Source organism: Symphalangus syndactylus, chromosome 6 (genome assembly GCF_028878055.3).
Source record: "Symphalangus syndactylus isolate Jambi chromosome 6, NHGRI_mSymSyn1-v2.1_pri, whole genome shotgun sequence".
Lineage (NCBI taxonomy): Eukaryota > Metazoa > Chordata > Mammalia > Primates > Hylobatidae > Symphalangus > Symphalangus syndactylus.
Window position 1 is genome coordinate 50894047 of NC_072428.2, and position 27797 is coordinate 50921843.

At 39.1% G+C, this 27797-nt stretch overlaps 3 protein-coding genes across 13 annotated transcripts in view; 1 reads left to right on the plus strand and 2 right to left on the minus strand.

Annotated features, from left to right (window-relative positions):
* HBE1 (hemoglobin subunit epsilon 1) overlaps positions 1–27797 on the plus strand; it is a 208008-nt gene that overhangs the window by 96795 nt on the left and 83416 nt on the right. The gene's annotated exons all lie outside the window — the stretch shown is intronic.
* On the minus strand, positions 11186–12135 carry LOC129484516 (olfactory receptor 51J1-like). Its single transcript, XM_055282694.1, is given in 2 exon segments — positions 11186–11568; positions 11571–12135. Coding segments are annotated over 2 exon segments (948 nt in total).
* LOC129484509 (olfactory receptor 51M1) lies at positions 24314–25306 on the minus strand. Its single transcript, XM_055282686.1, has one exon. It carries the CDS (start codon positions 25304–25306, stop codon positions 24314–24316), a length of 993 nt encoding a protein of 330 aa, XP_055138661.1.

The following is a 27797-nucleotide window of genomic DNA, read 5'->3' on the forward strand; positions in this document are numbered from 1 at the left end:
ATTTGTCAGCTTTGGCTTTTGTTGCCATTGCTTTTGGTGTTTTAGACATGAAGTCCTTGCCCATGCCTATGTCCTGAATGGTATTGCCTAGGTTTTCTTCTAGGGTTTTTATGGTTTTAGGTCTAACATATAAGTCTTTAATCCATCTTGAATTAATTTTTGTATAAGGTGTAAGGAAGGGATCCAGTTTCAGCTTTCTACATATGGCTAGCCAGTTTTCCCAGCACCATTTATTAAATAGGGAATCCTTTCACCATTGCTTGTTTTTGTCAGGTTTGTCAAAGATCAGATGGCTGTAGATATGCGGCATTATTTCTGAGGGCTCTGTTCTGTTCCATTGGTCTATATCTCTGTTTTGGTACCAGTACCATGCTGTTTTGGTTACTGTAGCCTTGTAGAATAGTTTGAAGTCAGATAGCGTGATGCCTCCAACTTTGTTATTTTGGCTTAGGATTGACTTGGTGATGCGGTCTCTTTTTTTGTTCCATATGAACTTTAAAGTAGTTTTTTCCAATTCTGTGAAGAAAGTCATTGGTAGCTTGATGGGGATGGCATTGAATCTATAAATTACCTTGGGCAGTATGGCCATTTTCACAATATTGATTCTTCCAACCCATGAGCATGGAATGTTCTTCCATTTGTTTGTATCCTCTTTTATTTCATTGAGCAGTGGTTTGTAGTTCTCCTTGAAGAAGTCCTTCACATCCGTTGTGAGTTAGATTCCTAGATATTTTATTCTCTTTGAAGCAATTGTGAATGGAAGTTCACCCATGATTTGGCTCTCTGTTTGTCTGTTATTGGTGTATAAGAATGCTTGTGATTTTTGTACATTGATTTTGTATCCTGAGACTTTGCTGAAATTGCTTATCAGCTTGAGGAGATTTTGGGCTGAGATGATGGGGTTTTCTAGATATACAATCATGTCATCTGCAAACAGGGACAATTTGACTTCCTCTTTTCCTAATTGAAAACCCTTTATTTCCTTCTCCTGCCTGATTGCCCTGGCCAGAACTTCCAACAGTATGTTGAATAGGAGTGGTGAGAGAGGACATCCCTGTCTTGTGCCAGTTTTCAAAGGGAATGCTTCCAGTTTTTGTCCATTCAGTATGATATTGGCTGTGGGTTTTTCATAGATAGCTCTTATTATTTTGAGATATGTCCCATCAATACCTAATTTATTGAGAGATTTTAGCATGAAGCATTGTTGAATTTTGTCAAAGGCCTTTTCTGCATCTATTGAGATAATTATGTGGTTTTTGTCTTTGGTTCTGTTTATATGTTGGATTACATTTATTGATTTGCATATGTTGAACCAGCCTTGCAACCCAGGGATGAAGCCCACTTGATCATGGTGGCTAAGCTTTTGGATGTGCTGCTGGATTTGGTTTGCCAGTATTTTATTGAGGATTTTTGCATTGATGTTCATCAAGGATATTGGTCTAAAATTCTCTTTTTTGGTTATGTCTCTGCCAGGCTTTGGTATCAGGATGATGCTGGCCTCATAAAATGAGTTAGGGAGGATTTCCTCTTTTTCTATTGATTTGAATAGTTTCAGAAGGAATGGTACCAGCTCCTCTTTGTACCTCTGGTAGAATTCAGCTGTGAATCCGTCTGGTCCTGGACTCTTTTTGGTTGGTAAGCTATTGATTATTGCCACAATTTCAGAGCCTGTTATTGGTCTATTCAGAGATTCAACTTCTCCCTGGTTTAGTCTTGGAAGGATGTATGTGTCAAGGAGTTTATCCATTTCTTCTAGATTTTCTAGTTTATTTGCGTAGCGGTGTTTATAGTATTCTCTGATGGTAGTTTGTATTTCTGTGGGATTGGTGGTCATATCCCCTTTATCATTTTTTATTGCATCTATTTGATTCTTCTCTCTTTTATTCTTTATTAGTTTTGCTAGCAGTCTATCAATTTTGTTGATCTTTTCAAAAAACCAGTTCCTGGATTCATTAATTTTTGAAGGGTTTTTTGTGTCTCTATTTCCTTCAGTTCTGCTCTGATCTTAGTTATTTCTTGCCTTCTGCTAGCTTTTGAATGTGTTTGCTCTCGCTTTTCTAGTTCTTTTAACTGTGATGTTAGGGTGTCAATTTTAGATCTTTCCTGCTTTCTCTTGTGGGCATTTAGTGCTATAAATTTCCCTCTACACACTGCTTTGAATGTGTCCCAGAGATTCTGGTATGTTGTGTCTTTGTTCTCATTGGTTTCAAAGAACGTCTTTTTTTCTTCCTTCATTTCCTTATGTACCCAGTAGTCATTCAGGAGCAGGTTGTTCAGTTTCCATGTAGTTGAGCTGTTTTGAGTGAGTTTCTTAATCCTGAGTTCTTGTTTGATTGCACTGTGGTCTGAGAGACAGTTTCTTATAATTTATGTTCTTTTCCATTTGCTGAGGAGTGCTTTACTTCCATCTATGTGGTCAGTTTTGGAATAGGTGTGGTGTGGTACTGAAAAGAATGTATATTCTGTCAATTTGGGGTGGAGATTTCTGTAGATGTCTATTAGGTCTGCTTGGTGCAGAGCTGAGTTCAGTTCCCAGTATCCTTGTTAATTTTCTGTCTTGTTGATCTGTCTAATGTTGACAGTGAGGTGTTAAAGTCTCCCATTATTATTGTGTGGGAGTCTAAGTCTCTTTGGAGGTCACTCAGGACTTGCTTTATGAATCTGGGTGCTCCTGTATTGGGTGCATATATATTTATGATAGTTAGCTCTTCTTGTTGAATTGATCCCTTTACCATTATGTAATGGCCTCTTTGTCTCTTTTGATCTTTGTTGGTTTAAAGTCTGTTTTATCAGAGACTAGGATTGCAACCCCTGCCTTTTTTTGTTTTCCATTTGCTTGGTAGATCTTCCTCCATCCCTTTATTTTGAGCCTATGTGTGTCTCTGCACATGAGATGGGTTTCCTTAATATAGCACACTGATGGGTCTTGACTCTTTATCCAATTTGCCAGTCTGTGTCTTTTAATCGGGGCATTTAGCCCATTTACATTTAAAGTTAATATTGTTATGTGTGAATTTTATCCTGTCATTATGATGTTAGCTGGTTATTTTGCTTGTTAGTTGATGCAGTTTCTTCCTAGCCTTGATGGTCTTTACAATTTGGCATGTTTTTGCAGTGGCTGGTACCGGTTGTTCCTTTCCATGTTTAGTGCTTCCTTCAGGAGCTCTTTTAGTGCAGGCCTGGTGGTCACAAAATCTCTCAGCATTTGCTTGTCTGTAAAGTATTTTATTTCTCCTTCACTTATGAAGCTTAGTTTGGCTGGATATGAAATTCTGGGTTGAAAATTCTTTTCTTTAAGAATGTTGAATATTGGTCCCCACTGTCTTCTGGCTTGTAGAGTTTCTGCTGAGAGATCAGCTGTTAGTCTGATGGGCTTCCCTTTGTGGGTAACCTGACCTTTCTCTCTGGCTGCCCCTAACATTTTTTTCCTTCATTTCAACTTTGGTGAATCTGACAATTATGAGTCTTGGAGTTGCTCTTCTCAAGGAGTATCTTTGTGGCATTCTCTGTATTTCCTGAATTTAAATGTTGGCCTGCCTTGCTAGATTGGGGAAGTTCTCCTGGATAATATCCTGCAGAGTGTTTTCCAACTTGGTTCCATTCTCCCCATCACTTTCAGATACACCAATCAGACGTAGATTTGGTCTTTTCACATAGTCCCATATTTCTTGGAGGCTTTGTTCATTTCTTTTTATTCCTTTTTCTCTAAACTTCCCTTCTCACTTCATTTCATTCATTTCATCTTCCAACACTGATACCCTTTCTTGCAGTTGATCGCATCGGCTCCTGAGGCTTCTGAATTTGTCATGTAGCTCTTGTGCCTTGGTTTTCAGCTCCATCAGCTCCTTTACGGACTTCTCTGCATTGATTATTCCAGCTATCCATTCATCTAATTTTTTTAAAGCTTTTAACTTCTTTGCCATTGGTTCGAATTTCCTCCTGTAGCTCGGAGTAGTTTGATCATCTGAAGCCTTCTTCTCTCAACTTGTCAAAGTCATTCTCCATCCAGCTTTGTTCCATTGCTGGTGAGGAGCTGCATTCCTTTGGAGGAGGAGAAGTGCTCTGATTTTTAGTTTCCAGTTTTTCTGCTCTGTTTTTTTCCCATCTTTGTGGTTTTATCTACCTTTGGTCTTTGCTGATGGTGACGTACAGATGGGTTTTTGGTGTGGATGTCCTTTCTGTTTGTTAGTTTTCCTTCTAACAGACAGGACTGTCAGCTGCAGGTCTGTTGGAGTTTGCTAGAGGTCCACTCCAGACCCTGTTTGCCAGAGTATCAGCAGCGGTGGCTGCAGAACAGTGGATATTGGTGAACTGCAGATGCTGCTGCCTGATCGTTCCTCTGGAAGTTTTGTCTCAGAGGAGTACCCGGCTGTGTGAGGTGTCAGTCCTACCCTACTGCGGGGTGCCTCCCAGTTAGGCTACTCGGGGGTCAGGGACCCACTTGAGGCAGTCTGGCTGTTCTCAGATCTCAAGCTGCATGCTGGGAGAACCTCTACTCACTTCAAAGCTTTCAGAGAGGGACACTTAAGTCTGCAGAGGTTCCTGCTCTCTTTTTGTTTGTCTGTGCCCTGCCCCCAGAGGTGGAGCCTACAGAGGCAGGCAGGCCTCCTTGAGCTGTGGTGGGCTCCACCCAGTTTGAGCTTCCTGGCTGCTTTGTTTACCTAATAAAACAACTAACTCGCAATGGTGGGCGCCCCTCCCCCAGCCTCACTGCCTCCTTGCAGTTTGATCTCGGACTGCTGTGCTAGCAATGAGTGAGACTCGGTGGGCGTAGGACCCTCCGAGCCAGCTGCAGGATATAATCTCCTGGTGTGCTGTTCTTTAAGCCCATTGGAAAAGCACAGTACAAGGGTGAGAGTGACCTGATTTTCCAGGTGCCTTCTGTCACCGCTTTCTTTGACTTGGAAAGGGAATTCCCTGACCCCTTGCACTTCCTGGGTGAGGCAGTGCCTCGCCCTGCTTCGGCTCATGCACAGTGCGCTGCACCCACTGTCCTGCACCCACTGTCCTGCATCTACTGTCTGGCACTCCCCAGTGAGATGAACCTGGTACCTCAATTGGAAATGCAGAAATCACCCATCTTCTGTGTCACTCATGTTGGGAGCTGTAGACTGGAGCTGTTCCTATTCGGCCATCTTGGCTCCTCCCTCATTTGGCTATTTCTATTGACTTGTTTTTCTTTTCTTGGAAGAGTTTTCTGTTGCCTTTAATATTCTTTTAAATGTATTTATTTTGATAGACTTTTTTTAGTTCTAGAATTTGCATTGAATTATTTTTTAATATATTCCAATTCTTTGGTGAATTTTCCCATTATTTCATCAGCTTTTCCCCATTTTCCTTTACTTTTTGAAAAATACTAATTGGATTTACTTTAGTCAATTCAAAGTTCTTTTCTGTTCTGCTGGTGTGTCTTTTTCCCTCTGTCTGGGCAAAGCCCACATCCTCATTCTTTTCCTCTTGCAGAGAATTGACATATGCCTCCAGGGAAAGAAAATGGCTCTAGATGTCAGTTTACCTCTCCAACATTCTCCACTCTGCAGAATCTGAGAGGGCAACCTCTTGTTGCCCTTGCTTCATAGCTTCCTAATGCCTTTAAACACACACAGACACACACAGTGATTTTAAAATATGACTTTTCTAGTTATTTTCAGTAGGAATATTGGTGTTCCATAGACTACAACATCCTGCTTAGAAGTCAGGGCATCCCTTTTAAAAAAGGCTAATACCGCCAAGAACATACCTATAGATCAACAAGTTGGGTTTATTACTTTTAGTGATGAAGAATGCACATTTGGAATTAGGAGGGTGTTACAGAAATATTATTATAGGTTATAGGCTTGTTTTAGGTGATTTTGAGGAAGGCTTAAGGATTTGATGCTTTTCTATGAATTAAATGCTTTCAGGAAGTATGGGAAATTTTCCTTTGATAACTTCATAAATCTTATCTACAGAAAGTGAGATTAAAGCTGAGTTGATAATCTGGAGTCACTCTTATTAACTGAGGGGGAGTGCTTGGTATTTTGAGGCTTGGACAATGTTTATGTTTGGATTATAAAATTGTCTTTTTTTTCTGGATACATTGTCATTACAGGCTGGTCTTGCATGTTATTCACATTCTGAATGGTTTATATTTAACAAAAGAACACCAAACTTTAGCTGTGAGTGCCAGACTAGTCTCTAGCAAATAGCACCAGACCACAAATTTGATGTCATGAATGACTTCTCTTGTTTTAATAAATAGATTGAGAATATAAGGAATTAGAACAGTTGCTGTGACTGCTATATTTTTTCCAAATTATATCCAAGGCCATCGCAGGAAAAGAGCAAAGGAAGAAAAGGAAGGAAGGAAAGAAGGGAGGGAGGGAGGGAGGAAGGGAGGAAGGGAAGGAAGGAAATAATTTTGACAGTGTTAAGCTAGGAGGTTTTTCCTAATACATGGGATAAAATAAGGTATCACTTAGAAAGCAATTATTGGGATAAAATTAAAGGATAAGGAGGAAGGGACTGGAGTGAGCAAGGAAGGGTAGTAATCATTACAGATGGATGAAGCAGCTTGCTGCAAACAGTGAAAGCTAATTTGGAACTGCAGAAAATGAAAGATATTTGATATTGCTGTAGTTCAGACAGAAAAAGAGTGATGTAAGATGTAGCTTCAGGGAAGGCCAGTGAAACATTGAAAAAGCCCTGTGAAAATATGTTTTTGGGGAGAGAAGCCAGAATTATTGAAATATAGACTGAAAATGAATATTTTCAAAATATATTCTCTCAAATCTTTTGAAATTTCAAGCATGTGAATGTTTAACCTTTGTCAATAACATTTGATTAAAATGTGGATACAAAATTAATCATTATTGATAGGAAAAATGGCAGAGAAGGAAATATATGGTAATTTAAAATAAATTATTTGCTTATTTGAAGAGAATGAAGGATATTTTGAATAACATTGAAATTTATGAAGTACAGATATTAAAAGTTTACCCATGAGAATAGAAGTACAGTTTATAACTCCAGAATAAAAAGGGGGAATAATAAAAAAAAATCTGATAGAAGACAGAAAAGGAGAAAAATGCGTAAATCAAAATATGTAAAGCAGGTAAATTGAACACATGTATTTATTCAGGTATTAATACAACTATTAAATCATAGTGAATAGTATAATGGGTGAGAAATCAAAAGCGGGTGAGAAATCTTCAAAAAACGAAAATGGGAAGCACATGGATGTGTGTGACAACTGATTTTGCACAGCAAAGAGATATAGAGCCCAACTCATTACAGAGGAAGAAGTGAACAAGAATCCATGCAATTCTGCAAAGTCAGAAAGTTTCATGTATTTAAGGCAGCTGAAACTCAGGAAGAGGGGATGATATCATGTGGAACTCAACGCAAAAGATTTTGTACAAGTCAGAGTGCAGAGATTCACTCATCACCACACAGGCAGGTGATTATTATACACTTTTAATTGGCATAAAATATTCATAGATAAAGTCTCCTTCTAAGTATATAGCTCAAAAATTATCACAAAATGAATACATCCTGTACCCTCAACACAGATAAAGAAATATGCCCCACAGTACTGTCAGTTTTGGTAGGCGTTCTACATGCACTTAAAAAATGGGTAGTACATAATTGTTATTTTCTTGCTTTTTAATTATTAATAAGATCAGTATTTTTAATGATGTTTTTCAAATCTTTTAAGTCATTAATTTTGTGGTTTTGGGCTAGTTGTATTATTTACTAGAAAAGGTGTAGTAAAAATTTTCACTGTCATTATGCATTTGAGTACTTCTTTTTGTAGCTCTGACAGTTGTCTCCTTGTACTCCAACCCTCTGAGTCTGCTGTAAGCTCTTCTTATTTACTCATCTATTACTTTTAAATTGATACATTCCTTAAGGGAAAAAATCTCAATAAATATCAGGCTCACTTCTTTAGGCTTCCCTTCACTTTGGAATCTTGATCTTTACATCCTCATTGCCTTGAATGCCCTCTCAAGTCATTTAAAACTATTTCTGTATCTCTTCTAATTGTTCTTGGCAGGAGAATTGGCTTGAAACAAACTCATATTCACTTGATAAATGTGAAAGTGTTTATTTAGTGTCCTAATTTTTAATTTAGCTCCATGCTTAGCTGAATATAATGACTTGTAACTTTGTCTTGTTGAGAACATAAAAGATAGTTCCAAAGGTATAAATTTTAAGTTAGCATAAAGGTAGAAAATCCCAGAGAGCCATCAGATTCTGCTTATTACACAATTTCATAGACACCAAAATATTCCAAGATTCTTTTCACCATGTGATTTTCTAGGATTCTTCCTGAACCTGATGTTGTCTCTGAGACTGGACTTCAGGATAAAGACTGGAAAAAATAGAATTGGAATGAGCATTACATATAAAGAAATCCATTCTAGAATGATGCCAAAGATATTCAGTAAATTGGCTATAATCTGAGAAATATCTAAGGACAAGTTATCTTTACAGAGCTTCAGTATTTCCAATGGCCTTACATTTACTAAATATAGTAATAATGAAGGCTGAGAATTCACCATGCAATCTCAGAGGGAAAATGGAAGTGACTTCCTAAGATTCTCATTTTATGTTAAGCCATTTAACAATCTGGTCCTGACATCTTTTCTTGTACCTCCCTAGTTGTGGGATGTCTTTTTACAGATACTCTAATGTTACTCAGATGTTCCTTCTCTTCTCATCCCAGGAAATAATCACTCTCTTATTTATCTGGCCATTGATGAAATGATTCTTCTTGTGGATTTACTTGCTTGGTTTCCATTGATAATTTGGAGGCATTGTCCTCTACGGAGTTGTGTCATCTATTCAGCGGGCTATTAATTTAGGGTATGGTTATAGACAACTGCAGATCCCCAGGTCAGAATCTCTAGAAACAGGATATATGGAAACCTGGAGGCAGACTCACACTATTAACTGTGCAAGAAATTAAGACTTCTTGTAAAAGCACTCTTTATCAATTATTGACATCTTTACAATGCAAAATGCAAGCGAACTATTTAAAATGTTTAAATTTATATTCAGAAGCTTTATCGGTGTGTGGTTATTTGTATAAGGAGCATTATAAGGTCAATTTAAAAGTTGTTTCTAAACAACATTCCAGGAAGTGAAATGTACAGCAGAGATAGAGAATGTAGAAAAAAAAGTTCTTTCTAAGTTCTTTGAGTAGAAGAAACCTTGTATCTTTTGTCACTGCTTTATCTCTAGGGTCTGGAAGTATACTTGACCCATTGAGTATGCTCAATAAATTCTACTTGACTGACTACTAATGAGATCAAAGGCTTTATTTCTTGCTTAGTTGACATCATTTAGGCGTTAAGAACTCAGACTCTGAAGTCTTACCCAAATACATTCCAATGCTAGGTCTTAGATGCATAGATTTGAGCAAGATGTTTACTGTATGTAAACATCAGTTTTTCATCTGAAAAGTAATAATTACATTAATCCTATTTCTTAGGGTTTCTACAGGAAATGATGAAAATAATAAAGTTCTTAGTATATATTTTATGTTAAAAATCTTAATTTCTTTCCCCAAAAATGTAAGTATAAACTCTTTACATCATTTTAAATGCCTGCAAAAGAGCATCCAACAAGGAGAAAATATGAATATCTACAAAGAGGATGTTTGCCTCTTTAAGAGTTTCTGCAATGGTGGGTTCTTGGTCTTGGTGACTTCAAGAATGACGCCGAGGACCCTCAAGGTGAGTGTTACCATTCTTAAAGATGGTGCGTCCAGAGTTTGTTCCTTCTGATGTTCAGATGTGTCTGGAGTTTCTTCCTTCTGGTGGGTTCCTGGTCTTGCTGACTTCAGGAGTAAAGCCGCAGACCTTTGCATTGAGTGTTACACCTCTTAAAGGTGGTGCATCTGGAGGTGTTCATTCTTTCCCAGTGGATTTGTGGTCTCGCTGACTTCAGGAGTGAAGCTGCAGACCTTTGCAGTGAGTGTTATAGCTCTTAAAGGTGGTGTGTCCAGAGTTGTTCCTTCCTCCCTGTGGGTCATGGTCTTGCTGACTTCAGGAGTGAAGCTGAAGACCTTGGCAGTGTTATAGCTCATAAAGGTAGTGCGGACCCAAAGAGTTAGCAGCAACAAGATTTATTGTGAAGAGCAAAAGAACAAAGCTTCCACAGCGTGCAAGCAGACGCAGCTGGTTGCGCTGCTGGCTTGGGCGGCCAGCTTTTATTCCCTTATTTGGCCCCGCCCACATCCTGCTGATTGGTCCATTTTACAGAGCACTGATTGGTCCATTTTACAGAGTGCTGATCGGTCGGATTTTACAGAGTGCTGAATGGTGCATTTACAAACCTTTAGCTAGACACAGAGCACTAGTTGGTGCGTTTTTACAAAGTGCTGATTGGTGTATTTACAAATCTTTAGCTAGACACAGAGTGCTGATTGGTGCATTTACAATCCTTTAGCTAGACAGAAAAGTTCTCCAAGTCCCCACCCGATTAGCTAGACACAGAGTGCTGATTGGTGTGTTTACAAACCTTTAGCTAGACACAGAGCACTGATTGGTGCATTTACAATCCTTAGCTAGACAGAAAAGTTCTTCAAGTCCCGCCCCCACCGCACCCAGAAGCCCAGCTGGCTTCACCTCTCACAACCTGGATGAGAGAATCCCAGAATTTTGCATAATAAACAAGATTTGTAGTCTTCAAGACTGCCAACTTGGGGCCTTGGTGAGGTTGGGTGAATGCCACATCATAGCCTGTAGTGGAAGCCTCCTTTGAACTAACTGGTATGTTTCTCTCCTATTGAATTCAGAGAGCAATAACTGAAGACAATGTAATACATTTCACTTCCTCTTTTCCTAGCACAGAGGGCTCAATAGATTTGCCATTATACCATCTAACTCCCAGGTGCCTTTTCCTTGTTAGGAGTGCTATGTTACAATCTTTCCTGCATTCCTGCTCCAGGTATGCAAGGTAATGAAGAAAACCTCATACCCATGTTTTAAAATAGCCTCACTTTTGTGTACTGTTCTGTCACACATAATTCACCTCTACCTGCACCCTCACCTCAGTTCATGGTCAGACTATAGAGAACTTCCTGTTAGACGCCATGTTTTAAGGTGATATCAATTGCATAACATGCAATCTAGGGCCACCTGTTATTACAGAAAGCAAGCAAACAAACAAAAACATTTCTTCCTACTATGTTTTTTGGCTACACTCTGGGTCTTTTCTCTGATAGCATTCGGACAATGGCACCATGGATCTCCTTGGTCTTAATGTTGTAGACAATAGGATTGACAACAGGTGGGAAGAAGAGGTAGGCATTGGCCATCATGGCTCGCAACAGAGGAGACACACGATGTCCAAGGTGGTGCACTATAGACAATCCAATCATAGGCACATAGTAAGCAAGCACAGCACAGACGTGTGAGCCACATGTGTTGAGTGCCTTCTTCCGCCCTTCTCCAGTGGCAATACCCAATACGGTGTGGTGTATGAGCCCATAGGAGATCACAATCAGCAATGAATCCAGCCCAAAAGTAGAGGTAACAATGAAAATCCCATAGATATTGTTAACAGAAATGTTCCCACAAGATAGATAAGATTGGGGTGCAGACAATAGAAATGTGAGAGGGCATTGTGGCCACAGAAGGGCAAACGCCGTAAGAGAATGGGCAACGGAGCCATGAGCATAATGCTTTTCAGTACGATAATAGCTCCTGTGCCAAAGACCCTGGGCAGTGTCAGGATAGCTGTATAGCGCAGTGGGCTGTAGATGGCTATAAAGCGGTCCAAAGACATGGCTTGCAGCACAACTGACTCCATAATGGATAAAGAATGGATGGAGAACATCTGGAAAAGACAAGCTTCAAAACTAATTTCAGTATTTCCAAAAAGGAATATGCCTAACACTGTAGGCAGGGTGGATGCAGAGACACCAACCTCAGCCAGTGCCAACATGGCAAGAAAGAGGTACATGGGTTGATGTAGGGCAACATCTGTTCTGATGACATGAAGAATGATGCCATTCCCAAGGAAAATGATGATGTATATCAGGCAGAAGGGGACAGATATCCAGAGGTGCTCTGACCCCAGCCCTGGGATGCCAACCAAAATGAATGTCGTAGGTAAAAACCCCAAAGAATTATTAGAATTTTTCATGTTGACATATCCCCTGGGATCAGTGCCATCTTGAAAATTAGAAACAAATTATTGAGATGACATCATTATGAAGAAAGATAACTGGGCACTGAGGGAAGGGAAGAAAAAAGCAAACTCACAGATTTATGTGGCCAAACTTCTTATTTCTAAAAACTGACAAAGGACCACCATCAAGAAATTTCCAGTGTGGGGAGTGCTATAGCTTCTGTCATAGGCAGATAGAAAATTATTTCTAGAAAATTATGTTATAGGCAGAAAGAAAACTATGTGTCTGATCAGGTGCAGTGGCTCATGCCTGTAATTCCAGCACTTTGGGAGGCTGATGTAGGCAGATTGCTTGAGCCCAGGAATTTGAGACCAGCTTAGGCAACATGGCAAAACTCTGTCTCTACTAAAAAAAATACAAAAATTAGCCAGGCTTGGTGGAGTGTGCCTGTAGTCCCAGCTACTTGAGAGGCCGAGGTGGGAGGATCACTTGGGCCCAGAAGGCAAAGGTTGCAGTGAGCCAGGATTGCACCCCTACACTTATGCCTGGGTAACAGCACAAGACAAAAGAAAAGAGAAGAGAAAAGAGAAGAAAGAAAAAGAAAAGCAAGAGGGAGGGAGGGAAGGAGGAAAGAAGAGAGGAAAGAAGGAAGGAAGAAAAGGAAGGAAGAGAGAAAGAAAAGGAAGGAAGAGAGAGAGGAAGGAAGGAAAAAGAAAAGAAGAAAAGGAGGGAAGGAAGGTTAAGAAAGAAAAAGAAAGAAAAGAAAGATTATGCATTTAAGGTGTAGTGCACCTTGGATCAGCTTAGAGAGAAATGACTGCCTTGTGTTGGTGTGGAGATGTCTGGCCCTAAAAAGCTGCTGAGGAGACAGAGAAATGTAAGCAATCCCAAAATAAGATATGGAATAATGTCAGGAATAGGTGAAAATATTTTATTGGTAAATATATAAAGACAAGGTCTATAGCATGGTGTATAAAAAGAGCTAAAAATTACCTGATGAATGAATATAATTGTATGAATAATTAAGCAAGGCTGAGATAGTGGCAGTGGCCAGAGCCTGGAGCAAGTGGCAGAGAATTAAACTAGAAAAGCATGGAATTTGGACCCACACTGGGTTAGCTGTCCCATGTTTTGAAAATTCTAGGAGTCAACTAGAAAGATTATGTGCAAAGGCATGGAAGATTCAGGAAGGAAAAGGAACCTATGTTCGTGGGTGTGTGTGCAGACTTTAAGGTTCATGAAAATATTCTGTCAATGATGACATCCACAATCTGTTGACTCAACAGTTCTCAAAGAAACTTACCTTACCCACTGGGACTTTTTCTTTCTAGCTCAGACACACTGCTGAATACACTGCAGCAACAACACTGGAAATCTAAACAGATTTACTCCTCCTGCGGAGGAGAGGAAGGCAGTAGAGGGAAAGAAAACCACCTGCCTGGATTGGGTGTGCTTTGAGATAAGCATTGTCTAGGTCAGCGGTTATAACATTAGAATTCTGGACTAGCAGGGTAGGAAGGACCTCTGAAGATTGTTTTCAGCTCATTCACCCAAATGCACACAAACATACACAGACACACCTGCTTACCTATTACACACACAAACAAACATGCTTCCCACATGTGCTGAAAATCTGATTCTTGTATGAACTTTCCATTCAGCCACTGCTGAACTTACACATCAACAGGGACCTCACTATTCCATGATGGTTATTACTAAGTTCTTCTTTGCTCTGCAGATCTCTAACCAGTCAGCACACTTCTATGTCAAGGACCATGCAGGACCTAGGCAACACAGAGTCCTAGACCTACTCAGAAAATCTCTGCAACTTTCAGCCACAGCTCACAGAGAACAAATGTTCTTCCACAAATATTCAAATACAGTCATTACCTATGCTGAAGTCTTATCTCCAAGCTAGTTACAATTATATTAAGTACTACAAAGGAAATGTTCAAGATACTTTGAGAGAGTCCTAAAAGGAAAAACTCAATTTATTCTTAAAAGTCAGGAAAAGCTTTCCTTGGAAAGTGGCATTTCAGCTAAGACCTAAGAATTAGTAGAAAATTTCCAAGCTAAGTTGGATGCAATGTGGTGCAGGAAAAGAAAAAAAAAAGGAAATTATGGCAGTGGCAGTGGGTATATAACATGGCACTTTGACAAAAACTAAAATAAAATATGGAGAAAATAAAAACTGTAGATGTAATAGGATATTAAAATAATTGATTTTTTTCATATTTTTGCTATCATGAAAATATGGAAAGAAAAAAATCAATTGCCTGACTAAATAGACTAAATACAAGATCCCTGGACACTTATCATGCTCTGATACAATGTAACATAGTAGATTATCAGCTTAGGAAAAGCTCTGTGCTGTGGGCTATGTTAAAATGTAGGGCAGGGAAATTCAGGGACAAATTATTGACCTTGACAAATGATCACATATCAGAACATCTTATGGCTGAAAATGAGAAACATTTGTCTTCTGCATTCTTATGCCCTTATGTTCCTTCCTCACCTCCAAAAGCTCAACATAGCCTTCTTAGTTCTTTAAATAGACCAAATATTGATCTGCCTCTGGATTGAGCAGCTGTTCTTCCCGTGAGCTGCCTTACTGAATCCTTGATCCCACTGCACCCTAATCTTGCCTGCCACACCTCAAATAACCGGATATTGGAAGAAACAAATCTTGACTGATACTTGAAACTAGAGTCTCTCCTCCTCTGCCTTCTCTGCCCATCTGTGGTCTCTTTTGTTTTCTTCTTTTTTTTCTTTCTTGCATTTTTTTTTTTTTTTTTTTTTTTTGCATCCTTCTCAGTTTCCATCTCCAGAGTCTACCGCCAGATAAGGGTCAGATTTCCTTGAAAGAGATCTTAAAACACAGTCATTCTCCTGAGTTTAGGATTTGTTTGTCAAGAGCATTTTAGCTTGAAAGATTACAAAAGGGATCATGTAGTCTATAGCCCAGTAAAATAGGACACAACAAATCGGCAGAAAAAAATAGAATGTGGGACAGTGATGACTATACCCCTGGAGCTGGACAGAATTGGAGGTGAATCTTATGTGCGGTATAACTTTACGTACTTTACCTTTGTGCACATTCGTATCTTTATTTTTAAAGATAAAGATGTTAATACTTACCTCAGGGACTGGCTCTAAATATTTAATGTGAGCCTTTAGCAACCAGTGAATGTTAATATTCTCTCCACTCTATATCTCTTTCAAGAATTCTCAGAAGGAGTCAATCACAGTCAGCTTATTTCCAACTTTTTATTAACAACTGTCTTTCCTTGTTATTGGCTCACTGATACTCAGACCACATCTGTGAGGTAAACAAGGAGACAAGAATTTCCCACTTAATAGATGGGCATATAAACCAGACATAAGCATTTCGTGAGTAACCCAAGAAAATATGATGGCAAAACTATTTCAAGAATTCATCATGTGCTCTGGTGTTTTTGTTTTGTTTTCTATCTGCCACCAATTTAGGATATGATTCCTCTCATTCTGCCAGACAGGTTCAAGAAGCTAGGGAGATGACTACTGTCTTAGGAAAAATGCTAAGGGCTTCACACAGTGACATGGAGTTGGGACTCCTGAATGCTGCTTCAGAAGGCAGGGCTTGGGGATTGTATTAGTTCATTCTCACACTGCTATAAAGATACTACCTGAGACTGGGTAATTTATAAACAAAGGAGGTTTAATTGACTCACATTTCCACATAACTGGGGAGGCCTCAGGAAACTTACAATTATGGCAGGAGGAGAAGCAGGCACATCTTACTTGGTGGCAGGCAAGAGAGAGTGAGCAAGAAGAGGGAAAACTGCCTTATAAAACCATCAGATCTTGTGAAAACTCACTCAGTATCACGGGAACTGCATGGGGGAAACTGCTCCCATGATCCAGTAATCTTCCACCTGGTCCCTTCCCCGACATATAGGGATTATGGGGATTACAATTAAATATGAAATTTGGGTGGAGACACAGAGCCAAGCCATATCAGGGATCATGGTCTTGTGCACTCACCACAAGTGAAACTGGCCTCTGAGCCTCAGGTGGGATGGGGAAGCCCACTTCAGCAAGTCCCTACCACTGTGGCATTCATATCTTCTTAGTTCTGGGGCTGGAATGCTGCCCATTTTTTGAAAAAGCTGATCAGAGTCTCTAGGAATAGAGTAATGGGAAGAAACTTAGGTTCCCTGAGGAGCAATTACCCAGGTAATTACATCAGATATCTCAATATCTCCATATCCAGAGAACCTAAGGGAAACAAAGATATAGAGTCAGTATCCTTGTGAAATGAGTGTAATAGTATTTATCCAGCATGTTTAAATAACTAATATATGTAAATTTCTTTTTTTTAATTTATTTTTTATGATACTTTAAGTTTTAGGGTACATGTGCACAAGGTGCAGGTTTGTTACATATGTATACATGTGCCATGTTGGTGTGCTGCACCCATTAACTTGTCATTTAACATTAGTTACATCTCCTAATGCTATCCCTCCCCCCGCCCCAACCCCACAACAGGCCCCAGTGTGTGATGTTCCCCTTCCTGTGTCCATGTGTTCTCACTGTTCAGTTCTCACCTATGAGTGAGAACATGTGGTGTTTGGTTTTTTGTCCTTGGGATAGTTTGCTGAGAATGATGATTTCCAGCTTCATCCATGTCCCTACAAAGGACATGGACTCATCATTTTATATGGCTGCATAGTATTCCATGGTATATATGTGCCACATTTTCTTAATCCAGTCTATCGTTGTTGGACATTTGGGTTGGTTCCAAGTCTTTGCTATTGTGAATAGTGCCACAATAAACATACGTGTGCATGTGTCTTTATAGCAGCATATTTTATAATCCTTTGGGTATATACCCAGTAATGGGATGGCTGGGTCAAATGGTATTTCTAGTTCTAGATCCCTGAGGAATTGCCACACTGACTTCCACAATGGTTGAACTAGTTTACAGTCCCACCAACAGTGTAAAAGTGTTCCTATTTCTCCACATCCTCTCCAGCACCTGTTGTTTACTGATTTTTTAATGATGGCCATTCTAACTGGTGTGAGATGGTATCTCATTATGGTTTTGATTTGCATTTCTCTGATGACCAGTGATGAATGAGCATTTTTTCATGTGTCTTTTGGCTGCATAAATGTCATCTTTTGAGAAGTGTCTGTTCATATCCTTTGCCCGCTTGTTGATGGGGTTGTTTTTTTCTTATAAATTTGTTTGAGTTCATTGTAGATTCTGGATATTAGCCGTTTGTCAGATGAGTAGATTGCAAGAATTTTCTCCCATTCTGTAGGTTGCCTGTTCACTCTGATGATAGTTTCTTTTGCTGTGCAGAAGCTCTTTCATTTAATTAGATCCCATTTGTCAATTTTGGCTTTTGTTGCCATTGCTTTTGGTGTTTTAGATATGAAGTCCTTGCCCATGCCTATGTCCTGAATGGTATTGCCTAGGTTTTCTTCTAGGGTTTTTATGGTTTTAGGTCTAACATGTAAGTCTTTAATCCATCTTGAATTAATTTTTGTATAAGGTGTAAGGAAGGGATCCAGTTTCAGCTTTCTACATATGGCTAGCCAGTTTTCCCAGCACCATTTATTAAATAGGGAATCCTTTCCCCATTGCTTGTTTTTGTCAGGTTTGTCAAAGATCAGATAGTTGTAGATGTGTGGTATTATTTCTGAGGGCTCTGTTCTGTTCCATTGGTCTATATCTCTGTTTTGGTACCAGTACCATGCTGTTTTGGTTACTGTAGCCTTGTAGTATAGTTTGAAGTCAGGTAGCATGATGCCTCCTGCTTTGTTCTTTTGGCTTAGGATTGACTTGGCAATGTGGGCTCTTTTTTGGTTCCATATGAACTTTAAAATAGTTTTTTCCAATTCTGTGAAGAAAGTCAGTGGTAGCTTTATGGGGATGCCATTGAATCTATAAATTACCTTGGGCAGTATAGCCATTTTCACGATATTGATTCTTCCTATCCATGAGCATGGAATGTTCTTACATTTGTTTGTATCCTCTTTTATTTCATTGAGCAGTGGTTTGTAATTCTCCTTGAAGAGGTCCTTCACATGCCTTGTAAGTTGGATTCCTAGGTATTTTATTCTCTTTGAAGCAATTGCGAATGGGAGTTCACTCATGATTTGGCTCTCTGTTTGTCTGTGATTGGTGTTTAAGAATGCTTGTGATTTTTGCACATTGATTTTGTATCCTGAGACTTTGCTGAAGTTGCTTATCAGCTTAAGGGGATTTTGGGCTGAGACTATGGGGTTTTCTAGATATACAATCATGTCATCTGCAAACAGGGACAATTTGACTTCCTCTTTTCCTAATTAAATGCTCTTTATTTCCTTCTCCTGCCTGATTGCCCTGGCCAGAACTTCCAACACGATGTTGAATAGGAGTGGTGAGAAAGGGCATCCCTGTCTTGCAGCCTAGGCACATCTTCATTAGGCAGTGCAGTGTGGTTAAGAGCAGTGTCTCTGGGACCAGATCTGTATTACAATCATAACTTCAATAGCTCTTCACTCTATGATTGTGCAAATTATCTGATTAATCTTAGTTTCTTCATCTGAAAAATTGAGACAATTCTACCTACTCCATAGATTAGAGAGCCATTCATATGCAATTTTAAATGGAGTACAGTTCAAATACTCAATAGACACATTTTATTAGTTGTACTTTCCAACATTCCAGTAAGCCATGTTGCAGTGAGCTCTAAGAAAAAATTGAAAATAATCTGACAACAATGAAGCGTAAGATATTTGGAATGGGAAGCCATGAGCTCTTGAACAGGTTTTTGGACAATCCTTCCATATGGCTTTGGGAAAGTTACTGAATCTTTCTAAACCTTAGCTTTTTTACTATGTTGAAAGATTTCCACGTGGGCCCTGCCTCTTTTTGAGATAAATTATTAGGTTTAATGGGGCTGTGGAAGAAAGCACTCTGAAATGTTAGAAGCCTCATCAATTGGAGCAATTGTTGAGATTATGTTTCCTTGCCTGCCACAACCCTGTATTACTCACTACAAGGCATAGTCCAGTAACAAATCCAGATCTGTCTTCCCCATCAAAAACATCATGGGAGATATGACAGAACAGCAGCCCTAACAACAGATTGGCCATCTTCCCGGAAGCTGCCCTATTCCATAACCCTGCATATAGTCATGCTAGATAAGGGATATTAGAGAGGTCACTCCAGTGACTTCCTTTATCCACAAAACAAAGGACCTTCAGCAACTTACTGGTCTCTTCTTCTCTGTAGCTTCTTTCCCGTGCAGCCCTTCCACTCCGTGCCAGCATCTTCCATTTGACTCAGGATGCTGTTCTACATGGGCTGCACTGGCACTTATAAAGCTGTCTCTGTTCCTTGGGTCTTTGGCCCTCAAAGGAATCTCCCTAGATGGATGCAGACTTGATGAATATCAAAGAGAGATTAGTGTCCTCCTAGACCAAAGCATTTGAGATGCCCAGTTTCTTAAATGGAAATTTAGTGAGCCATGAGTACCTCTAGGAGGTATTTCAGTGAGCCAGATAATCCTTCACTGTCTTCTCTCCCCAGCTGCCAACTTCATAAGAAAATTTATTGGGTGCTTCTCAATCCTCTTTTTTGTCTTTCTTTTCTTTCCCCAGACAAAATTCACCTTGAGACTGTCTTTACAACCAGGTAGTTATTCACTGTCATTCACTGAGCAAATATGTAAAGATCACAAGTTTGGGTCAGATATTTGAATGCAAGCATTAATAAGACACAAACTCTGTCTTTCAGAAAGCATTGTCTTCTGCAGGAGGTTGATGTGAAAAAAACTAACTTTCCCTGATGAAGCAAAAACAGGCTTCCCAGATGATACAAATATTTAGCAAGCTTTCCTTACTAATGTCTGCACTATCATTCAAAATAGGGAACATTTTAGATAGAGGGGAAAACATGTACAAAGGCTCAGAGTTGTCACAAAGCAAGACATAAAATTATGTGAACTTCAATTACATGAGCCATCTGTGCTTTACAAATACAGTGTCAATTTCAAAGGCTTAGAGAGGCTTGTGGATATTAAATAACAGGGGACAGTTGTAAAGATTTTTGCCTGCAGGAATATAGGCTTGTGCTGAGGAATGGGCCAGACCATTTAAAGCAGATACTGTCATTAGCAGGAATATGTACAGCTTTGGCTGATTTTATGTTTTTTTTTTTTTTTTTTTTTTGGTTTGTTGTTGTTGTTGAATCAGTGGAGCCTAGTTAAAACTAAAAGCACCACAGTCAGAACTGTCAAACTTGGTATAATATTGGGCAAGATATTTTGTCTCTGAGCCTCAGTGTACTTATCTGTAAAATGGGTAATCTAGTAGTACCCATCTCATAAGGTTATTGTCAAGATAAAGTGACTTATAGTGTATTATGCCCTTAGAATAATACCTAGGTTATAATATGTGCTTAAAGAACCATGATATGCAAAATAGAAGGTACTCAGTACCTTCTACTGAGTTTTTCTGCGAACCTATAACTCTTAAAATCAAGTCTATTAAAAAGTATTTAATACAATAATTTTATGTTGCTGTTTTCTGTTGCTATCTTTTCCTGATACTAAATGGAAAAATAGATAATATATTCTAGGAAAGGGAACAAAAATGTTAGGGAGAAGCCAAGTGATGGGACTTCCTTCAGTGTAACATGGAAAACATGGCCCTGAAACGAGTGGCCCTGTTTGGAGAGGAGGTCCAGCATAATGGTTTAAGAAAATCAGACATGCTTGATATTGAATTTCAGTTCTGACTTATGTTAATGATTTAACTAAGGAAAGTTCCTTTCCTCTGTGAACCTCAGTTTCCTAATTTTAAAACATTGAAAATAATAATACCTTCCTACTTCACAGGTTTGGTGATAAAATTAAATGAAATAATGTAAAATAATGAAAATTAAAAAGTACTCAGCCTTCTCTACCGTGACTTAAATGCTTAATAAATATTAGCATTTATCATGATCGTAATTATCATCTTCATTGTCATCTTCAGCATAATCATATATAACCTTTTATAGTCATTGTAAAATGCTCTTTTTAGATTATAAAACTGAAATGTCTTCTTCAGAAAATTTGTATACAGCAAAGATAGAGAATATATATAGAAAATAAGATTATATATAACAGCTGTTTTTCTTTTGATACAAATATTTATAGCCTTTTACATAGTGATTTTTCTGTGCATAATTTTGCTTATTGTTTTTATTTAATATTTTGCTAACACAGTTTCCTAAGCATTTAAACGCCATTTTAATAATAGCGTATCAAATGAATATGCTTTGATTTATGTAACATTTTTATTCTAGACATTTTGTGTGCTTACATTCTTAACATTATGAACAACAACACAATTAAATTATAATATTCACTTATTAAATAGTTCAACACATATTTATTGATCACTGACCTAGGAGATGGATTTAGAACTGTGAGCAAACAGGAAAAAAATTTTGCCACAAGCAGCTTACATCCTAAATTTTTAATTTATCGTTTATTTAGGACAGATTTTTAGAAGTGGCATTTCTGAGACACAGAGCATGAATATTTTCAAGTCTTTTGATGTATTTTGTTTTTTATAAAGGGCAAATTAAATTATGTTTTCATTCTGGTATGTGAAAATACCTCTTTTATCACATACTTAACAGCACAGATACTGATTTTTTTGTTTGTTTTTGTTTTTGAGAAGGAGTCTCGCTCTGTCACCCAGGCTGGAGTGCAGTGGCATGATCTTGGCTCACTGCAAACTCCACCTCCTGGGTTCACACCATTCTCCTGCCTCAGCCTCCCAAGTAGCTGGGACTACAGGTGCCCACCACCACGCCCGGCTAATTTTTTGTATTTTTAGTAGAGACTGGGTTTCACTGTGTTGGCCAGGATGGTCTCCATCTCCTGACCTCGTGATCCACCTGCCTCGGCCTCCCAGAGTGCTGGGATTACAGGCGTGAGCCACCGCGCCCAGCCAGATATTGATTGTTAACTCTATTCTTCAATATTCGTTTAGTAACAAAATATGTTAATTTGCATTTTAAATTTGAGTAAGGTAGAAGTTTTCAAATATGTTATTACCTGTATGTATTTCCTAATTTGAAAAGAATGAAATTTAGATGTCAGTGGTCTATTTGTTAATAAGAGGCAAAATGGGACTTCAATGCTAATCTAAATCCAAATCCTATATTTTTTATACCCCATTCTACCAAATGAGAGCTATAGAATAGGAATTTCCTCTCAACATGGAGAAGAATATTCTAAGTCTCGGAACTGCTATTGAGTAATGTGGCCTACTAAGTGGATGTAAATTAAAGTTTAGAATGGAGCCTATGTTTAAGGAGTGCCAGCCTGTAAGGCTGGAGAAACTGCTGGGTTCCAGAGGACCTCCCAAGCCTGAGAGTCTGACAGCACCCACACATACAAACATGAGATACCGCACAAACATACATACATATTTTTAGAGTTTGGTTCTTTTTTAAATTTCACTTTGTAATTTTGTTTGTTTTCCTTTTTATTTTTGAAACGGGGTCTCACTTGGTCACCCAGTCAGTAGTGTGATTATGGCTCACTGCAGCCTCAACCTCCTGGGCTCAAGCATTCTTCCCACCTCAGCCTCCCAAGTAGCTGAGACTACAGACGTGCACCGCCACACATGGCTAATTTTAATTTTTTTTGTAGAGATAGGGTCTTGCTATGTTGTTCAGGCTGGTCTCAAACTCTGGACTCAAGTAATCTTCTTGCCTGAAGTTGGTCTCAAACTCCTGGCCTTCAGCAATCCTCCCACCTTGGTCTCCCAAAGTGCTGGGATTACAGCATAAGCCACCGTGCCTGGCCTCATGGTAATTTTAACCTGTAGGAGAATGGGTGGGAGGATCCAGAGGGCCTGAGTAAAGTAGAACTGGGACGATGAAGACACCACCTTGATGGATGATAGCAGAAAGGTGTCTTCTTGGGCTTCTGACTGTGAAGAGGAGGAGTTCCTCGAGACAAGAAGAGAACTTCTGTTAGCTGTGGATCCCACTTTATGTACCTATATGTCCACGCGTACATTTAATATTTATTGAGTATATAGCATGTGCTAGGCATTGTATTTATATACATTTACTGGCGAGCAAGACATGCATAATTCCTCCAAGGATCTTGATTTAGTCATTCTAATGGACACATGCACACACCTTCATAAACAGGACATTACTGTGTGACAAATGTTACAATAGGAAATGCAGGGCACTGTGGAAGGAAACCGATGGAGCATTTGGTGCTCCACCATTGGAAAGGGAGGAGCTATCTGTGAAAATGTCCTTGAGGAAGCAACTTCAAAGCTGAGACTCCTGCAAGGATGTCATTTAGTCACTCGTAGGGACAGGCTGATCAGCCAATGTAAAGTTTATTTCCTCCTGAGCATTGGATTGTGACTTCAATATGTTTGTGAGTTTCCTCGGCTGAAGCTTTCTCACGTTACATGTCATTGTTCAATATCACACAACTAAAACACCTACAAGTAAATACTGACTTTAGCTTAATGTCAGACTTGAGGTTGTAAGGTAAAATCAGAGGTGAGAGGAGTCAAGGATAGGGTCAAAGTCTCTTCTTCTAGAGGAATATGGTCAGGAGAGCGCACAACCTCAGAAATTTGGGGGGCAGGGGGGTGTTGCTTGAAACAGGTGTTGAGGAAGAATGCAGGAGTTCTGAGGTTTCTGATGTGACTTGGGGGTCTGAAAGTTACTGCTGACCAGGATAGAAAAAGATGAGAAGAAACTTGGCCAGGTAGAGAAGATGGAACAGTCCCAAGGAACCACGGAAGGAGGTGTATTTCCAGAGGTGAGTTAGAGCAAATGGCATTTACCTGGTCTCCGCCAGGCTCTCCTCTGGGTGCTCTGGTATTTATTGTTCTTTTTAGTTTTTATTTAGTTTCATTTTAGTTTCAGTTACATTGATGATGACCTTCAATAAAGTTGCCTTCTGGATAGCTTTGATGCTACCCAAAATGCCAGTTCTCAGCTGTAGGAGGAGGCATTAAAATTTAAGCAAGAGAAGTTCAGTTTTTTTAAGCCACAACTCCAGAAATAAATTTGCCCATATTTTATTTAGGACAGGTGCAAAAAATCTTTAGGAGCATGCTTATATACTCAATACTCCAAATTTTCAGTCCAATTTGGGGCCTTCTTATAGGCCTCTAGGGGGAGTTTTAGCCCCAGGACTCAGAACTGGCCTTTTTAAGACCTAGGAACTTGATAATGGCACGGCAGATCTCCTTGGTCTTAATACTGTATATGACTGGGTTAAGCATGGGAGGCACAAAAAGGTAGACATTGGCCATAAGAAGATGAATAGCAGGTGGGGCATGCTTCCCAAAACGGTACACCAGGGACAGCCCCATCATGGGCACAAAGAATACTAGCACAGCACAGAGATGAGCGGTGCATGTCTGAAAGGCACAGCGCTGCTCCTTTTGGGAGGCCAGGCCTGCTACTGTGTGCAGGATGAGGCCATAGGACAGTGCGATGAGCACTAGGTCCAGCATCACAGTGAAAACTACCACCATCAGTCCATACAGATTATTGAAGGTGGTATCTGTGCAGGCCAGCTGTATCACTTCCTGGTGCAGGCAAAATGAGTGGGAGAGGACCACAGATCCACAGTAGGGAAAAGCCTTCAGGAGGAGGACAATAGGGATAGTGGCCAGAGGTCCCCGGAAGATGACAATTAGGCCTGCCCTGACCACTCGCTGGCCAGTGATAATGACCGAATACCTCAGAGGGTGGCAGATGGCCACAAAGTGGTCAAAGGACATGATGAGGAGCACTGGGGACTCCATGAAGGAAAAGGAGTGGATGCAGAACATCTGGATTTGACACGCTCCAAAGTAGATACTATGGGAGTTAAACCAGAAGATCCCCATGGTGGTGGGCAAGGTGGACACACACAGCCCCAGGTCAGTGAGGGCCAGCAAGGATAGTAGATAGTACATGGGTGTGTGCAGACGAGGGTTGGTCTTAATAATGATCAGAATGAAACAATTGCCTGAGATGGCAACCATGTACATAAAGAAAAAGGGGATGAAAATCCAGTGTTTGAAGGCTTCCAATCCAGGAAAGCTGGTGAGATAGAATATGGGGCTAAACTGAGTAATGTTGGATAGCAGCATGAATTGAGGACTGAGCAAATATTGGGCTGACATTCCTCGGGGATTGAGCTGAAAATAAATGGATATTTCTGGTTACTAATTATTCAGCTTCACTAACATTCACATCACAAGCAGCACCATGTTCATCATCACCTTTAGTATTATCTACTCTACCCTTATGAATTCCGCCAATCTCACTACTTTACTGAACTTTCTTTGATAACATTGCCCTCACCAGTTTTCCTCTGTATTTCTATTATTTCAGTTCCTCTCTGCCTCTTTGCTGGTGTGTCTTTATTGCTCCACCCTTAAGTATAGTTCTTCCCATCCTTGGCAATTTTCTGGCCATATTCTATTATTTCTTCTTAATGTCATCCACTCCCATGATTTCATTTACCATCCATATATTGATAAATAACAAATATATAATTCCAGAACTTGTCTTTCTCTCTTTTGATTTCCAGACTCTAGCAACATCTGTACTTTTCATTATCTCAATGGCACAAGTCAAATGTCATGTTTTATGTTAGATTTCTCCGTATCACATCTCTCTGTAGTATCTAATCAACCGATCACCAAGTCCTGGGGTTTCTGTTTACTGAATACCTCAAGTCTGTTTACTCACCGTCACCTTCATTGATGCTATTCTAATTCAGATCACTCTTTCTGGACTATTCCAGTGACTCATCTTTTGTACTACTCTATTGACTACTATATAGCAAGAGAGACATATACATAAACAAGTTTTTAATGAAGTAAAAAAGGTTTAAAATGTCATTCAAGACCCTACCTTATTTTCTCTCCGTGTATATCCTATTTTCTTATCTATCTTAATTTTCTCTGTATATTCACGGTGTTAATGACACTAAACAATTCTTCCAGTTTATCTAGTATTCTTGCTCATAGGTAAACATTTGTATTTTCATTCTTCCTGGAATAAAAACATTTTTTCCTGAAATAGCTTTCCCTTAATCTTTGTCTAGTTAACTTCTACTAATATAACCCACCTTAGCTTAGATAAGAGGTCCTTCAGAAGGCCTTCTTAAATTCCTCAAGTTTAGTTTGAATACCCTCTCCTGTGTGTTCCTGTAGTTCACTATGCAGTAATTACCATGATATTTTCCCTGCAGCATTGTCAATTTCTGTATTGCCTCTATAATGTGAATTCCTTGTGGACATAAACCATGACTGTCTCTTTTTTAATTTTAATATTAGCTCTAGGCATTGACTTTTTTAGCCACCACATCATTGGAACCATTTAAATATTATTTGAATAAATTATTAAATATGTATCATTACCATTAATCTTATTTCAATAATTATTAATTGATTCAATAAGTACATATTGAAATTTTATTACATGGCAGACATGATTCTATTAGGTTGGTGCAAAAGTAATTGTGGTTTTTACCATTACTTTCAGTGGCAAAAACCGCAATTACTTTTGCACCTAGGTACTGAAAATACAATGAACAGAAACAGAACAGAGACAAAAGTAAACACATACATACATACTACAATGCAAGGTAATGTAATGCAATAAAGAAATATGGAATAAAGGAGGAAGGTGAGAGTGATGCATCTTATATAGGGTAGTCAGAGAAGACCTCTCTGAGGAGGTAATTTTAGAGAAGCAATCAAAATCAGAGGGCAAGTGTGTGGCTATCTTAGAGAAAAACATTCAAGGAAGGAGGAAGAACAAGTGAAAGTTCCTGAAGCAGAGAGCAGCTTGACAAGTTTAAAAGACAAAAGAAGGCCAATGTATATTCAATGGAGGAAGCAAGGTGGGGAATGGTGGCAAATGCCCTTGAAGTAGCAGCTAAGTGCTACGTCATGCATGATCTTGCAGGTCACGCAAGCTACTTTGAATTTTATTATACTTGTGAGTTTCGAGTTGAGAGCAGAGGTGCTGCATGGATATAAGGCGTACATCACTTTGGCAAGGGGTAAAACAATAGTCCACGTTTATCTTTTCCGTTTCTTCACTTCTCAATTTACTACTCAACCAACTACCCTATAATGTTTTTTTTATAACCCACTTAGCTAAAGCAATGCTCCTTAAATTCACCAGTGACTTCTAGGGGCCAAATGCAACGGAGAGTCTTAATCATACCTGCTTTTATTGATTTTTTTGTGCAATAGTTGTGTGCTCTGATCATGCCTTCCTTTTTAGAGCGCTCTCTAGAAATTCTTAATGCCAAGATCTGCTGGTTCTCTTCTGATTTTTGTGATAGCTTCTATGCACTCTCTTATTTCCATTGCTCAAATATTTATGTTACTCAGTTTACTGTCCTTGAACACCTTGACTTCTCATTCATTATATTATCTATTATTATTATTACTTATACAGTGGTGGCTCTTAGACATTAATCTCTAGTCCAAATAACTCCGTTACATATCAGGCCTGAGTTTCTGCCTTCTCACTAGGTGTTTCCAAAAGGATACTGATGAAACTCAACACGTCTAACATTGAGCCCAGCATCCATCTCTTCACACCTGATTCTTCTCATATTTATGCATTTTTGATAATATTATTCACCATTTC

Bases quoted from the DNA above. Each gene is read 5' to 3' on its own strand.
- LOC129484509 (XM_055282686.1), bottom strand. From the start codon at position 25,306: ATGTCAGCCCAATATTTGCTCAGTCCTCAATTCATGCTGCTATCCAAC.